Source organism: Sarcophilus harrisii, chromosome 3, assembly GCF_902635505.1.
Source record: "Sarcophilus harrisii chromosome 3, mSarHar1.11, whole genome shotgun sequence".
Classification (NCBI taxonomy): domain Eukaryota; kingdom Metazoa; phylum Chordata; class Mammalia; order Dasyuromorphia; family Dasyuridae; genus Sarcophilus; species Sarcophilus harrisii.
The window spans coordinates 160,315,632-160,333,859 of NC_045428.1; the positions used below are offsets into that span (position 1 = coordinate 160,315,632).

The 18,228-nt window shown below is 32.4% G+C and overlaps 1 protein-coding gene across 1 annotated transcript in view; it reads left to right on the plus strand.

The window, feature by feature from the left end:
• Positions 1–18,228, plus strand: part of MYO16 (myosin XVI) — a 713,480-nt gene that overhangs the window by 609,464 nt on the left and 85,788 nt on the right. The window contains exons 30-32 of the mRNA XM_031958702.1: positions 1,610–1,856; positions 4,415–4,722; positions 11,371–12,573. Of these exons, the coding sequence (XP_031814562.1) occupies positions 1,610–1,856; positions 4,415–4,722; positions 11,371–12,573 (1,758 nt within the window). The remainder of the gene's footprint in view (positions 1–1,609; positions 1,857–4,414; positions 4,723–11,370; positions 12,574–18,228) is intronic.

Genomic DNA, 18,228 nt, shown 5'->3' on the forward strand with positions numbered 1-18,228 from the left:
ATGACTGTTTTGTAGTTTAACTTAATACAGTATCACTACATTCCAAAATAACTATAAACATTCAATATTGACATCTGGGGAAAAAATGTTAAGCATTTTAAATGACTGCATATTTTTCTTCTGAAGCAATATTTGTCAAAAATGTTGTTCTCTTGCCCCCTTGTAAACAGCCAATAATCTTACAGGTAACCCATAGTTCATTGTAATTTCAGAGAAGTGAACAATATATTAAGATATTTAATTTCTCTTATCCCAACTTCCTTACCATCCAGAAGAAAAAAAAAAGCTTTATTTTGCAAAATAGATCTCTTGCTCTTCTTTTGTTCTTTATAAATTCATTTTTTGTTTGGTTTCTTCCTCTTTCTCTACCTCCATCCCTTCTACCTTCTTTCTTTTCTTTCTTTCCTTTTTCCTCCCTCCCTTCTTTCCTTCTTTGATTCCTTTTTTCTTCCTTTACAGCTAAAATTCAAAGATATTTTCTGATCTCACAATCATTGCTTCTAGGAAGGCCAAATGTTTGAAGTTTGACTTTTTTAAGAAGTTGATGATACAGTTATAACTATAATATAGATGTTACAGAAAACAATTTTAAAGAATGTCCTTTTTATCTATTTTATACAAGACTTATTAGTAATAGAGGAAATTAGTGGTTCTCAAATATTTAAGTGAAAAAGTATTGCCAGAAATGAGGGTGAATATAATCATGATTGCTCTATTAGGATGGGGTAAAGGGGATGATATTTTGTTCTCAAATTGACAGTTTTATTCCTATAAATTTTTTTTCTCTCTTTGTCTGTTAGAGTATATATTCTTTGTAACTGTATTCTGGCCCTATTATTTTTCCTTAGAACTATGAAACTTTGTCTGTCTATCTAATTTATCTATCTATCTATCTCAAATGAGTCATAGGTTTAAGTGGAGGTTAACATTGTTTTTAAAAATCTACAAATGCATATACTTATATAGCATATGTTTATACATATATATAATATATATTATTGTGCATTTTGCACAATATATCTATCTAGAGATACATGTGTATATATGTATATACATACTCGTGTTATCCTCCACTTAAGGCCTAGAGTAAAATCTTACTCATTGTGTTATGAAGTAGATACTGACTTATTAAAAGCTACTGAACTTTATGTGTCCTACCAAACTAGAAATATTTAAATTACAAACCTGGTGAAGTATTGTTTTAAAAGAAGCAGCCTTAACTAAACTCCAATAGTCCCATCACCAGAAAGTTAACCCTGAATTGATAATATTTTTCAGCCCCAATCATCTATAAAACTCATTTTATCATAAAAGATTCACCCTGAATTGGTAGACTATGTACACATAAAAAGCCTCATTATAAAGTTTCTTTCGCTAATCTAAGTAAATTATATTCTTAACATAATCTTTGAATTTATGATAGCTATTAATGAATTTTAAAATCTCATTTTAATGTGGCTAAGATACATTTCATTATTTTTTACACTGAGCTTATATTATCAGTTTGTAGCCCTATTATCAGTCATGCAGCATAATGTCATTGTGATTTTGCTTCTGTATTTTGGATTCCTATCTCTCATCAGACCATAATTTTGTCCTTTTCTGACAGTTATAAGAGGCTTTCTTGCACGCCAGTACTTGCTACAGAAGATGAGCATCAGACAACAAGAAGTCACTTCAGTCAAGAGTTTCCTCCAGAACACAGAAGACATGGGCCTGAAAACATATGATGCATTGGTCATTCAGAATGCTTCAGATATAGCTCGAGAAAATGACCGGCTCCGTAATGAAATGAGTATACCTTACCATAGAGAAAAGTTAGAGGTCAGAAACAAACAAGAAGAAAGCAACAAAAGGTAAGTGTGGAAAGCATTTTGACATTCTTTTTAATTGATCCAGCTATCACTATAAGAGTTCAGAACAAATATCTGCTTGGGGTCATCAGCAAACAATGATTATAGAAGAAGGGACCAGGGACAAGTACTTACTATGTGCCAAGGCAAGTGCTAAGTACTTTATAAATGTTATGGTATTATGTATGGTAGTATATCATCTGCAAACATTTTACTAGAGTCAGTGCAGTGGAAAAGAATGTTCAGCTTAAATTCAGGAATATCTGACCTTAGATATTTACTAGCTATGTGAACATGGACCAGTTATTTAAACTCTTTCAGTCTTGGTTTCCTGATTGATAGAATGAGGACAATTTAGTTTTGAAGGGTATTGTACACATGAGGTATTATATTTCTTTTTGTCATTATTATTGCTATTATGATTATTATTAGGCAGGCAACATAATATAGAAGTAGAGAGCTGTCCTCTGAACCAAGAGGACCTGGGTTCAAGTCCTGCCACTGACACATTCTCTGTAAATGTAAGCCAGTGACATCATGTTGCCTCCAGCAACTCTCTCAGACTACAATTTGCAGACAAAGTGAGGTTATGAACTTGTAAGGGAAATTTCCTAAATAGAAATTTCTTATTGTAAAAAAAAAATTCATGAGTCTGTAAATGATGATGATGATTATGATTGATTATTGAAGATCTAATTACAGCTTCAGATGAATATTTTAAATATTTTTGTTAATATATAAAATATTCTTGTTAGCAAAGTCATAATTGCAGACATACATATCACATACTATATATAATTTCTGTTTTGAAGGTCATTAATTTTGAATGCTGTACTTGTTTGTTTTTGAATACCTCAGGCAATCTCAGATTTTATTTTAAAGTATATAATAGCTCTATTTTTAGCAAACAGATTTAATTGAGCTTTAAATGTTTTTCATTCAAGCACACTGAACATAAAATGCTGACTTGTAGAACCTTCTGAAAATTTGCCAAGATAATTAATAAGGAGTCATTTTAGGAGAGAGGAGATATCTTGAAATCAATATAGAGAAATGTGTATGTTCTAGTCACTATCTAAATTGACACATTTTCTTTGCCAATAAAGTGTTTTTTTTCTTCTTCTTGTCATTTGAAAGTCCACTTTGTATGCTTAGCAAGAAATAGAAATTTTGCAACCACCTGTTTCAACTTACAATGGAGTATCCTTCCTCTTATGTGAATGATAAGGACACCTATGCATAGTAGCATCACTTTATGTAATGGCTTTGTAATGTAAAGTGATCTGTTTTCTTTGACCATAATTAACTTGTTAGGAAGCTATTTATTTTTCCAGAAGAACTCAATAATGCCACATTGTATCTCACTGGAAATCACACTCCTTTGCCTGTGCTGCCTATATCAGATTATTTTTATTAAAGTAAAAATGGCAGTGTCATCTCTGGTTAATTAGCTTCAAATATCCAGTGATTATACACTAAAAATTCCTTTGTAGGAAAAAATCGGTAATTAAGCATTAGAGTGAAAACAAATTACATGCTGAATACCAACTTTTTATCTTCAGCTATTTCATTTACTACATGGGCATCTGGCTATATCTTTTAGAAGAATTCCAACTCTTTTGATGCTCTGCCATAAAGAGATATAATTATAAAAACAAATGCTTAAAAATGTATTGACATCTTTTTATCACATGATTACTCCAGCATATAGATTCAAAAGGAAAGACTCTGTTTTGTTACTCTCATTACTATTATTTTTACTATATCCTTTTAACTAAAGAACTATTAATTGTATATGAATTTCCCAAGAATATTTATTATTTTCTCTGCTGGAACTGAACAATCACCTTAATTTCTCACTTTGCCCAGATGTAAAATTAAGTACAAAGTGATTTCTCAATTTGTTTATTGTATAAGAGCAATACACTTGGCAACAGACAAGACATAGACTAAAAGGGAAAGAAAATCATTATAATGGAGAAAATAATTCCACATATTTAAATGATGGCTGATGATGCATGGAGGCAGAAACAGAAATAGGAAAATAGTGTAGGTTACCCCCATAATTCCATGCTTTGCTTTTTATAAGAGTATACCCCTTTGGGAGGGAGCCATGATGAACTCCCAACATTTGCTGCATCAGTAACTTTCTATTAAGATGGATTTCCCAGAAATTATCATTCAGATTGAATTCCTAGGTTTTGACTATGTTTAATAATCAGAGTGTGAACAATCCATTCAGTGAATGCCTGATCAACAATATGAAACTACTTAAGGAAAGCTGCATTTATGTCTGTGTGTGGTAAGGGGGGTCAGGGTAAGGAGACCAATGATCTGATTTATCATAAAGCAGGAAATGGAAAAATGCTAGCAGCTTCATCTGGATTTGTTTGTCAGAAGATTAGTGCATACACATCCTCTAGTCTCAGCAGGGGTGTTGAGAGATTGTTTTTCAAAAGGTTGTTATTATGTTTGCATGAACAGGTTCATTGTTATCATTTGAATAATGCATCTGGGCATCTCTTCTGTTGTATATGTGTATTTTTCTTCTTTCCTTTAAGAGCTGCAGACAAAGGTGGAAAGTTCTCTGAAGACAGCTTTGCAGTCAGTCGGGCACCCAAGCATTTTCATTCTAGCTCAGTTCCAGTCCCCATGGCAGTGGATGGCTTAGTACAATCTCTGGCTGGATCATCCATCAGATCTCCCTCCCTGCACTCTGTGTTCAGTATGGATGACAGCAGTGGCCTGCCATCACCACGGAAACAGCCCCCTCCCAAACCAAAGAGAGACCCCAACACACGACTGAGTGCTTCCTATGAAGCTGTTAGTGCCTGCTTGTCAGCAGCTGCTAAGGAAACAGCTAATGAAGGTTAGTTAGGCTAAAAGGGAAAGCGTGGAGTTGGGGGTGGGGGGTGAAGAAAGATTGGGAGACAACATTACTTCTGTTTATTGATGTTCTGACTTCCGGTCCTCAAATGTCCAAAGTAGCCTTGTTGCTCTAGCATATTTGTAAGAGAAATAAATCTAATTGCTGGTTTACTAGTGGCTTTTTAATCACTAAGGAAATAACATTTTCTTAAAATTTCTATTGCTATTGGAAAAGATAATTCATGCTATTCTCCCTCCCCCTGCCCTCTCCATGACCTCCAACACACACACAGCTGTGCATAAAATAAACTTCACATTTTTACAATACAAATTTTCAACCTAATTATAATTAGAATTTTTTTTCAAATTTTCTATTTAAAGAGAAATGCCAGAATCAAGACTTAGACACATACTACCTATGATGCATACTAATAGTGTGATCCTGACAAGTCACATAACCTGTGCCTGAAGCAATACACAAAGTCTCTAAGTGTTAATATACACTGGTAGAGGAAGTTTCCTTACTAGGAGTTCTTTATATCATTCTCAGTCAAACAAACAAACAAACAAAATCAAAACCAGTCATTTCATTAGTTTTTCTTTGCATCAAAATTTAGGCTGACAACACCTATTTCAGCATGCCAATGATTGAAATAAATCCCTATTAAACGAATTGCAAGCTTGAGTTAGTGCTATCTATAGAAGTAAATTTCTATATTGAGATTCTAACAATATCTTTAATTAATTGATTAAAGTTAAATTGCATACTCAATCCAAGACATTTTCTACTCATTTACATCAGGAGTTACCCTTGATTTATATTATGATTGCTTATTAGTAATTATTTATCTTTAGTATTATTAAAAATAAATAAGACACATCAGAGAAAATAGAATTAAATTTTAGCCAACAAGATAAAAATGCAGAGAAAGAAAGCATAAGAATATTCTCCTGGAAGAAGACAATTTGACAAGTTACATAAGTCTAGAGTAAAAGACCACCTCAACCCTAGATTTTTGATCCAAGGCAAGTTAGGGAATATCTTTAGTTTACTTTTCTGTAAAATGAGAGGATTAGACTTGATAATTTCAAAGATTTCTTTCAACTCTAAATGATCCTATGATTAATAATAAGATTGAAGAAAATGTTATGTTCTGCTACATTGGGAAATAAAGATGAGAGTAAATACAGAAATAAACAAGTATAAGAAACAACATGGAGTGAATATGGAAAATGGGTTCAAGGGAAGGAATTTACATTTGATAGTGGAAAGCAATTAGAAAGTGTAGGAATCATATGCTAGAACTGTTGAGCTCAAACAATATTGTCTTACACAGTGCTTACTCAAAGATATTTACTTCTAAATAATTCATAAAAACACTGATGAGTAGACAGGATAAATCTTACTCATTCCCTTATTTTCTTCTAGGTATTTTAATGTGGTAGTCTTCAAAATTAAGTTTGTGGGACAAAACACAATAAAAGAATGACAAAAATACATACATAAATAAGAAAATCATAAGTTAGACAGATGAGGAGTAAATACTTCTTACAATCATATTTACATATAGAAAAATCCATGGCATGATTATAAAACAACAAGATTAGAAACAAAATATACCATAAAAGGAGAAAATGAGGGTGAAGCTCCACTAATAGTAGCTTTATTCAAGATAGAAAAATCAAGGTGAAAAGAATAAATATTATTGATTGAATTGAAGTGGGAGTGGGAAAGGACATGCATAGTATAAATCATTGTCATCACATAACATGCAGTGGTTGATGAAATGGGAAAAGGAAATAAAATTGTTAAACAAAATTAAGGGCACATTATACAGGATAGAAGTATAAATGAGATTCAAGAAAATAAAATTTAAAAATATCCTTTGAAAAAAGGAATCCATTGACATGTAGGTAAAGGGTTATCAGGAGACAGAAAAGTATATTCCAGGAGTCTTTTTTTGTTTATTCTAAAGACAAATGTTAAAAGCAGAATTAATTGAGATAGAGCAAAGTAACTTTTTTTTTTAAGTCAAGCATGAGTATGCTGAGGAAGAATTAATTTATAATCAGAGAATTAAAATTATTTATATCTAATATTTATATAGTACTTATCCTTTACTAAGTACTGTGTTATGTGCTCTACAGTTATTAGCTCTTTTGATCTTCACAACAATCTTGGTAGGTGGGTACTATCATTATGTCCATTTTACAGATGAAAAAACTGAGACAAACAAAGGTTGAATGACTTGCCCAGGATCTCATAGTCAGTAAATGTTTGAAGCCAAATTTAAATTCAAGTATTCCTGACTTGAACTGGATCTTTATCCAATCTATAACTTAGTTAAAATACTCTTGTTCTAGATGAATAAAATGTAAGATTAATTAACTGATGTATCAATCAAATCATATACAAAACCCAATAGATCACATTTTCTTTAGGGAGCTTTCAAATTTTGAATCTTCACAAAAATCATCTATGCAAAATTATTTTCCAGATATCTCAACTCAGTTACAATTTGTAGTGGTATATGAGTTCTACTATACTGATAATATACCCAATTTCTTTGCAACTGTCTGTTGCCAGTTTTTACAACAAAAAGTCAGGACACTATGAGGGACCCTTCAAGTGCTAACTTGTGGATTAATTATGACATAATTTTTACTTTAGATTTGCTTTATATGATTCTAGAAAAAAATAGAAGGCAGTTTATGCAAAAATGAAGTCCCTTTCAAATTGGAGAACTAAAAGTGAGCTAGAAAAGATTCTTAGCAAAGAAGCAATGTGGTGAAGTTGAAAAAGACATAACCTAAGAGTCCAGGATGCTGTATCCAAATCTGTCTTAGATGTCCATTATAGGCAATAGAGCCTAAATGTGAAGACTTCCTTGATGCAAATAGGCTCAAATATTTGCAATTATACACTCGTGTTAAAATGATTGTATTTTTATGTAAAATGGGTTTTTTTGGTAAATAATTAGGGATTAAAACAAAGAAGTATTCATCTTTGCCATACAGAATTCTCAGTGTCAAATTTAAATGGGAAAGGAATTCCCTTTGGATAAGCTTCTCCAGATGCTCCTATTGGAAGATAAAACAATACTGATCATATTAGGCACTGAACCATTACAAAACCTCCTGAGTGAGTTCGGCTGATATCTACATGAGAAAATCAAGTGGATAATGTAATATACTATTTTACATGTACATATTATATATATATATATATATATATATACACACCATACATACATACATGCATGCTTTCCAGCCTCTTGTACAGAGATAGAGAGTTTGTGTGGTTTTATTAAACAATACATTGCATTCATTTTGCTCACCTGATTTTCAATTGGAATTTCATTATATTTTCCTTTGAAAATGTGGTAAAAGGCGTCATCTATCTGAACCATGAGTACTAAATCTTGGGAAATGTATTATTGAATGTACCAGACAGGCAGTTAAGTGTTCTTTCACCACCTGTAATACTGTACTGGAACATAATCTTCCCAAATAATCTTATAATGAGGTTCCAACAGATTCTTAAATTTTTCAGAGACCTTCCATTTGTCATCCAATTATAACTGAATTTTTGCACCTGTAGTAAATGTGGTCAAAAATGTTGCTTGCCATTTTGGAATATCATTATCTATTCAATTCTTTGTTTTATGAAAGTGAACTTTACTGGATTCCTGGGCTTCAACGAGGTTAAAAAAATATGACATGTATATTTATGCAAATGGAACAACTTAAAAATAACCTCAAACATTCCTCTCAAGAATAGAAAAGAAAAACAAAACACAAAGGATTCTTGTAAAATAATTCTTCTGTAGTTCCTGGTATATGAGGAGCCAGGATAAGATACATGATTTAAGAGTTCTATCTTTTATTTTTTCATTGTGATCATACGAAAATTCCATTTAAATTGGACACAACTTGACCCATGTAGACCTATAATAATCACATTATTCGGGCTTCTTTGGTGAGATATGAAGTTATTGAGTTGTTATTTTTGTAGTTGCTGTTTCCTTAAAGTTCAGTAGACAAACATTTTTTTCAAAGAATAACTTGGTTTGGAATGGAGATCAATCAATAAAGCTCAATATTTCTAAATAACTATACATCATTAAACTGAATTGAATGTAGCTAGGATTTGTATTTGTGGTCATTATGATTATTTAATCTCAATATGTGATTAAGCTAAACTTTCCATAGAATCTATAGTTTATCTGTCCAAATATTGGTCTTTTGGGTCACATTTGGAATAGAGCAAAAACTTTTCAAAAAGAAGCTACTTATGAACTAAAGGTCTCTAACTTACTGAGAACAATTTTAAAATGCTATATTCATTCCACTGAACTGTCAGGGACTTCATACTTGTGTGCTTTGAAAAACAACCACCACGACCAGGTAATGATATATATAGTAAAGGACATTTTACTTACTATGGACATTAGCTCATTTTACTAGTTCCCTTCATTTACTAGTTCTCAGGAGTTCCATTTATTTAAAACTGACTTTTTTCCCCATTACTAGAGATTTAGAGTTCTTTTTGTTAGGTTTTGTTGAAGGACCTTAACTATTTAAGGGCCCTATTTGAAATGAACAATACATTCCATTTTCTTAGTTAAATAATTCAGAAATGTATGAAAAGTTGATATTCACAAAAGAGACTTTCTGTAAACATTAATAGTTTAAAAATATAGAATAATGAAATTTGTCAAGTTTTTTCAAAATTCAATGTAGTTTATAAAATAACATTATTATATAAAACAATTCTCACTATTTCTAGAGATTGTATTTATTTAATAAAGTTACCTTATTCAATAAGATATTCTTCATTATTGCTTGCATAAAATAAATCACCCTTCAAAAAATTCTATTATGTTTTTTGTACCTACAAATCAGATTAGCAAGAGTATCCATTTACTCCCTTAACTTTGTTTTTCCAACTTAATTTTGCCTCTGATTGATTAATTGATTCCTACACTGTTTGATAATTTGGCATTACTTTATTCTCTCTCTCTCTCTCTCTCTCTCTCTCTCTCTCTCTCTCTGTGTGTGTGTGTGCGTGTGTGTGTGTGTGTGTGTGTGTGTGTGTGTATGTCTCTCTTTCTCTGTCTCTATCTGTTTCTGTCTCAGAAAGATTTCTCATCATTTATATTTCAGGTTTTTTTGGTCCCCATTAATGACTTATTATTTGTTTGCTTTTTTTTTCTGAAGCAATTGGGGTTAAGTGACTTGCTCAGGGTCACAAAGCTAGGAAGTGTTAAGTGTCTGAGGTCAAATTTGAACTCAAGTCCTCTTGACTTCAGGGCTGGTGCTTTATCCACTGTGCCACCTAGCTACCCCATTTGCTTGCTTTTTTGTATTATTTTAATAACAACCAAAGTAAACTTTAAGCAAATTTATTCTTTGAACTACAATCATTTTTATCCATCTATCAAAACAATCTAGTTAACCAATAGCATTAGCTCTGCCTCTGAGAGTAATTTTCTATGTGTCTTCAACTAAAGTCAGTTCATTTCTATACTTAGTTTCTTTGCCTATAAAAATGAATCACTTAATAGGTATTTTTACACACACTTATTCTGTTTAATTCTTTGTGTAAAAAAATTTAAAATTGAGGTAGTATCTGCCCTCAATGAGCTTACCTTCTATTTTGTGGCTAAAGTTGATATATACAGAATAATTACGTAATTATACCAGTCCTATCAGTAATTGGAGAATTTGGAAAAGCATCTGAAGAGATTTGCTCTTAAGCTGGGCCTTGAAGGGAGCAAGGTTTCTGAGAAGAAGTGAATTATTATATTTTAGGATAGGTGAAAAAACAGTACAAGGGCATGAAAATGAGAAATGAAATATCATGAAAAGCACAGCAGATTGACTAAACTATAGAGTACAAGTTATAGACAAAAGAGAGACAGTGACAGAGATAGAGAAGCAGGGATAAAAAAAAAAACAAAAATGTGTAACCAACCTAGAAAGATAAATTGGAATCAGATTGTGAAGGTATATCAGTGCCAAACAAAGGAGGTTTTTTGTTTGTTTGTTTTTTCTGAAAAAGCACTTATATAAAAAACTATAAGGATTCTTTGGAACTGAACTTTCTGTACTTAGCATTCATCATTTTCACAAGAGAATAAGACAACTTAGAGAGTAAGCTAAATGAACCTTCAGCAAAAGTAGAATTAGGTTTCTGAGATACTTTGAACAAATTCTTTGAACAATCACAGTTAAGTATAGCCTCAATTACTTTGTGTATCACCATCCCATTTTTTCTCAATCTAATGTGTTTAAATCCTCCTCAAGCAGGGTAAAGACATGATTAGATGTACTCAAATATAATTTTATTATCCAACTATCTCCCTTTTTCTCATGAATAAGCTGTTACTTTTATCAATACTAACAACTAATTAATATTGATCTTGATATTGAAAATATTGATGTTCTCCTTTTGCAGAGAATAAAGTGAGTTTTGCTTAGGACCCCGAAGGTACTCTACTACATTGTTGAAGAGAAATATAGTCTAGAACTTAGTAGAATCTGAAACAGTAAAATCTATGAAGAGTTAAGTCCAAGCTAAGTTACATGTGCAAGCTGTCAATTATTTGAGGAATCTCAGCTCTACCTGTTTCTTTTTCTATTCTAGTGTTGACCCGGCCTAGACCACATAGTGATGATTACAGCACAATGAAAAAGATTCCTCCCCGAAAGCCCAAGAGAAGCCCCAACACAAAGCTTAGTGGCTCATATGAAGAGATACCAGCACAAAAGCCTGGAGAAGCAAAATACTTAAGTGCTGTAAATAAAGTAGGCTACCAGGACATGATGACAATGCAGAGAGCTTCTTCTTCAGATGGGCCACATCAGGGAATCCTCAATTTGTATATGTCTCAAGAGGAAGAAGAGGAGAGTGAACCAGTGTACATAGAAATGGTAGGGAACATAATAAAGAACACTTCCACTGAGACAGACAGCCCAGATCAAGGGGAATCTGTTTATGAAGAAATGAAATATTTTTTGCCAGAAGAAAGCAGCACAAATACTTTGGGAATTATTCCACTAGTAACTGGATCCCCACCACTGTTTTTTGATTGCCACAAACCTCTAGCTGTTGATGATGCTGACATAAACAGTCAAACCATAGGGACCTTTAGAGATACTTGTGACATTCCACCACCTTTTCCAAATCTACTTCCTCATAGACCTCCACTTCTGGTCTTTCCTCCAACCCCAGTGACCTGCTCTCCAGCATCTGATGAGTCACCTTTAACACCTTTGGAGGTCAAAAAGCTTCCTGTTCTAGAAACCAATCTGAAATACCCTGTGCAGTCAGATGGATCAAGTCCCTTGTCTCCACAGTACTCCAAAAATCAGAAAGGGGAGAATGACAGACCATCATCCCCTGGTCTGATGGTATTTAATGTTTCAAACAAAGTTTCTCCTCCTTCAACTCCACCTCCTCCTCCACTACCACCTCCTCCCGTGCCTCTACCTGGTGCTTTTCGACCTTCCACACATTTTACTTTCCCCCCAGAAACTCATGTTCCATTTTTTGCTAATGCTGGGAAAGCAGTGACAAATTCAGAGTTGCCCAAAGTACCTCAGAAACCAAATTCCACCCATGGTGCAGTCTCTTCCAGCTCATTCTCTCAGATGCCCTATTCCCCTGGAAAGGTGGCAAAAGTTGAGCACAGAAAACCCAATTCTGGTTCATCCTCTCCACTACCATACAGCCCTCCAAATTCAAGACCATTAACCAGTCCTCTAGATGAGTTAACAAGCCTGTTTAACTCAGGACGGAGTGTGCTTCGAAAGTCTGCAGCAGGAAGGAAAATTAGAGAACCTGAAAGTAAGTAATCAGGAACTATTTTATTCTTTGTTCCTATTTAAGAAAATATAGTAGAATAATCATAGTAGATGTTGAAGTAGATAAAAGTATTAGATCTGGAGTCAAGAAAACTTGAGTTCAATCTAGCCTCCAACAGTTACTAGCTATTGGACAAGTTATTTAATTTCTGTCTGGCTCAGTGATCTTATCTGTAAAATGGGGATAATAGTAGCATCTACTTCTAAGGGTTATTGTGAGGAAAAAGTGAGATGATATTTGTTAAGTGCTTTATAACCCTAAAAGTTTATAATGATTCATATATATATATATATATATATATGTATATGTATATATATATATATATACACACACATATAAATATACACATGTACATATGCATATAATTCACAACATAATATATAAGCATATATAAATGCATTGTTTTGATTACTATTATTTTTAATGATTTCTTTTAAGCATTTGTTAAATGTGATGTTGACAGAATAGGAAATTAGTTAAGCACTAGGGTTCTCACTTTATAGATAGAGAAATTCAAAGCTAAGAAAAGGTTTGAGTATTAGAATAAAACTGTATTCACTAAATAAGAATAAGGTAAATATTAGCATTTCTATGCAGTGTTTGGTTTATCCTTATTAATAATTACCTGCATAACAGCAACTCATCCACAAGGTGCTTACCTTCCTCATTACTGAATCATGTTAACTTGCAGACATATATGTATAACATTCATGAGCTGTGCTTTGTCTATCAAACCATTCTCTTTAATGATTTACTTTTTCCCCCCTCTTTATCATACTAGCATGATGATTATGGATATATTACTTCACCTTTATAACCCTCAATTTCCTCATTTATAAAAGGAAGTGAATACTACCTGGAAATTTCCCTTAATTGATTTAAGCCAATTTTAGTTGAATGAATAGATTACAGAAGGAAAAACATATATATTAAGTACTTAATATGTGCAAAGCACTGTTAAATGCCAGCTAAACAGACAAGTGAAACAGAGACCCTGCTCTTACGAATTTATAGTCTAATTGCAAGAGACAGCACATTAAAAAACAAAATAAAACAAAACAAAGAAAAAAAAAATATATATATACAACTAATTCACGGAAGGAAAAGCTCAGAAGTGCTAGAAGGTATTCCAGAGAAGCAAATACCAAGATCCAGGGTCCTTAAGGAATATCAGTAAGTCAGATAGTAATACTCAGATGTCTAGAGATGTAATTATACAATAGTTAATAAAACCTAAAGTACCTTACCAGTGATAGAATAGAAGGTAAACCAGGTCCTCCATCATGAGGACTGAAGTTGGTAACTTTCTGTTCAGACAAATAGTGTTAACAGCTTTATCTATAATTCAGGAGAATTGGCAAGAGGACCTTGAATAAAATCACAATTCTGACACCACTCTCATAAGTGTAGAGTTTGGAGAGGAAGCAGATTCAGTGATCAGCAAGGAGACAGAACAGGGACATTAGCAAAAAAAAAAAAAAAGATTAAATAGAATATATTCCACAAGACTTTTTCCTCTGACCCTTGAATGGGCAGTGGGTGATCTCGTCAAAGGAAAGGTCAGAGAAAGAGCTTATCTATCAACAATTCAGTTAAAATTGTAAAGATTTGTTCAGCTAGATTATCATTAATGACTAAAAGAAGTAAAAGAAGGTGAATGACAAAATACTAGCATGTCTTCATAATTCAATTCAACAATAGTTTATTTTTGCTCATGAGTAATTTTCTCCTTTCTTCTACTAAGTTGGAGTATAAACTTTGGAATCAAAGATTGCACACTTTACTAAATTTAAGGTATCATTTCACATTAGTATCTAGAATGGCTGTTTTAAGTCATAGCTATACTATTAATGTGCCTATTTCCCTAATGTCCTTCCAATATTTGCCATTTTTTAAAAAATTACCTTTGATGTTAGGAAAAACATCAGAGTTAACTTAATCTGCCTATCTCTAATTATTAATGAAGTATTTTTCCCATGGTTATTGAAATCTTAATTTTTCTTTCCTTAAAAGTTGCCTTTCCATGTTTTTTGACCATTTAAAAATTGTAAGTTTTTATTCTTATACATTTCAATAATGTCCTCATATTTCATAGAAATTATGCCTTTACAGCAAAACTTACTACACAGATTTTCTTCCCACTTATCTGCTTTCCCTCTGATTTTAGCTGTGAATTTAAGTTTTGTTTGTACAAAATTTCTTAATTTTATGTAATCAAAAATTATCCATCTCATCTTTGCCGATTCTGTTCTCTAATCGATATACTGTTTCTTCTATCCATAGTACTAAAAGTTCTTTCTCTCCCTAATTATTTATTATGCCACTCTTTATGTAAAATTTATATACCCATCTTAAAGTTTGTTGGTCTTTGCTTAGTTTTTTCCTCAATAACCATTAATAAAAGAAATTGAATTTTCATCTGCAAAGATTTTTGTTTTTTACAAATCTTACATTGAAATATTAGCCTTTATAATTTTTTGTTGCTTGTTTGCTTCATTTTATTTGATTCTTTGTGACCCCATTTGGGGTTTTCTTGGCAAAGATACTGGAGTGATTTGCCATTTCCTCCTTCAGCTTATTTTACAGATAAAGAAACTGAAGCAAACAAGGTTAAGTACCTTGTATAGGATCATACAGCTAGCAAGCAATAAAGGCTAGATTTGAACTCTGGAAGTTGAGTCTTCCTAACCCGTGGTCCAGCATTTTAGCCACTGTACACACAAAGCTTAGTTTAGCACTACACTTAGAACCTAAAAATTGACAAGATTTTATTGAAGCTATCCAAGAAGGTTTAAAGAAATAAAAGGAAGATCATGTTATAAGGCAACTTCATGGTAAGAGCTATAAGGATAGTACTCTTATAAAGTTCTGAGGTATAAATATAAGGATGAAACATGAATTTACTAATTGTTTGTCCCTATTGTAACATAGCCAGCATTCAGTAACACATATTAGAATCTCAAATACAATATTGTTATCTTGACTGTGAAATTATAAGATATATTTTCCTTTTGTGAGCTTTTTTTATGAGGTATTCTTTAATTGAAAAAAATTGCTTTGAGCTTCTTTATGACTTTTTCATAAAGATATGAATTGGCAACTTCCCCATCTAACACAGTAGGTAGAAGAGAAAATTGAGGAACATGAAACAAACAAGTTCATCCTCATCCAAAAGATTTCTGTTTTCCAACCCATTGGAGACTTTTATACCTAGTAATAGTCTGTGATGTGGGAAATATTTGTGTGTTCTCTAGCAGTATTCCAGAAACATAATATAGATTATTTGAATTTTTCTTGAGTATGATAAAAAAAGGAGTTATAGCTTATATGGAAAAGGGAAAATAAGTAAGACTAATTGATAAACCCCTCATAGCAATACAAATATACATACACACAAAATGGTGTTGTTGTCATTGTCGTTAGGGGGAGCTAGCCTTTGTCACAAAGTGAGAAAATTTAGAAAATTATGGAAAGGGCAAAGTTGGAAACAGGTCTTCAATAAGTCCATTCAGTAAGGCCTCAAAAGTGCCATTCTGTTTGCTTTGGTAATTCTACCATTGTAAAGTAACCAGACTTCTTGATTGTCAAGCAAATTGTTTATTTAATTGTATTTATATGATAAAAGACCTTTCTTCCATTCCTTTCCCTCCTCACTATTCCTCCTCTTTCTTCTCTTCCCCTCTCCTTCCCTCTTCTCCAGTCCCCTCCTTTCCTTCCTCTTCTCACCTCTCCTGTGCTCTCCTCTCTTCTATTCTCCACTCCTCTCTTCTTCTCTTGCCTTGCCTTCCTTTCCTTCTTTATTTTCAGTGGTTGGGGGTTGGAGAGATCAAGAAAAATATATACTTGCTAACTGAAAAAAAATAGTAATTTATCTTAAAAAAAAAAAGAAATAACTTACTGTTTATAGTTAAAATTTTAAAAATGGTCCATCTTCATGTGCCTTGGAAGGAGGAGTGAATCACAAGATGCCTTGTGGTATCTCAAAGTCTGTGCCCTTTTAATGTCCATTGCCTTTGGTTATGCTACTTGTCTTTTTTCCAAAATTCCTAGTTATAGTTCTAAAAACTTTTTATATGATTATTACCATATTCCCCCCAAAATTGTAAAGTTAATTACATTTCTTCTGAAAAAACAGAATGTCATTAATAACTGACAATATTATTTGGATTTAAATATTCCATTTTAATTTCCTTACATTTGAATTTTTTTCTAATTAAAGTTACTAACTTTATATTTGAATTTTTTTACCTGAAATTATTTTGCTATATATAACTTCAATAAGTGACCAATTCACCCCTTATATCCATCCCTCAAATCCATTTGAAAAAAAAAATCAATTTCTTGCATATTTTGCAATAGTCTACAGAAGATCCTCCTTATCTCCTTTATTTTAGTGACCTTGAGCAAATAGAACTATTGAACTTTTGTGAATCATTAATTTAAAGTTGCAAAAATCCCCAGCTGAAATATAAAACCATGTTAGTACAAAAATATGCTGCCCCTAAAAATAAATTGAATTCCTAAAATAAAATCTCTTTGAAAGGAGATACATACATATAGACGCCTAAATATGTATGTTTATCATATATATATATACATATATGTATATGCACACATAAAAAGAAGAGAGAGAGTAAGAAACAGAAAGAGAGAGAGAAAGAAAGAGGGAGAGGGGAAAAAAGTTAGAGAGAGGAAAAGAGAGGAGTCATACTGAAAAATAACAGGTTTCTAGTCTGAACTCAGAGTTTTAAACAAATCAGATTTGGCTTGCCTGAGTTCAAAATAATAATGTAAACTTACCTGTTGGTTGATGTGACATATTTGTTTTCTATATGACTAGCATAGGAAAAATAAACAATAATCTCTCCTCTTCCCTATGCTTTCTGCACCCCAAAAAAAGTTCTTTAGGAAATAACTTATCTGTTGGGCAATGTGACATATTTTTTTTTCTATATGACTAGCATAGGAAAAATAAACAACAATCTCTCCTCTTCCCTTTACTTTCTCCACCCCTCCCCCCCCCCAAAAAAAGAAAGTGTTCTTTGGGAAAGAATGGCCATTATTTTTTCAATCTGTCTCTCTGTGTCCATGTCTCTGTCTGGCTCTTATCTATCTCTCTCTCATCTTGTGTATTTTACAAACATACATACATACACACACTTCTAAATGTTTATACTATATTGAATTTAGACAAATAATATAGATTATATTAAAGAAGCTATCATTTTCTATATAAGTTTATCAAGTAGAGAGAAATGTCAATATTACATGGGTTTACATAAAGAAAACACAAAAGAGTGAAAAAAATTTTCTTAAAAGCCAATCATTCATTTTTCAAATAATATTTTTGTAGAATTTAATATATGTGGTGGGAGGTTTACAGAATTTTCCAAATTCTCCAATTATAGTAGGCATATGCAAAACTGTATTTCTATATGTGGATTAAGGAGTTTTGATGTAGTGCAGGGTTCTTCATCAAAGGTGGAGATAGAATGTTTTTGTATCAGAGGTTTGGTATCAATTGAACTTGATACAAAGAAAAATGATAGGAAAGAAATGCTAACTTGAGAAGTAAAATGGGGGAGAGGGTTGTAGAATTTAGAAGGAAGCAACTGGGCTCCCCAATTCACATGTGCC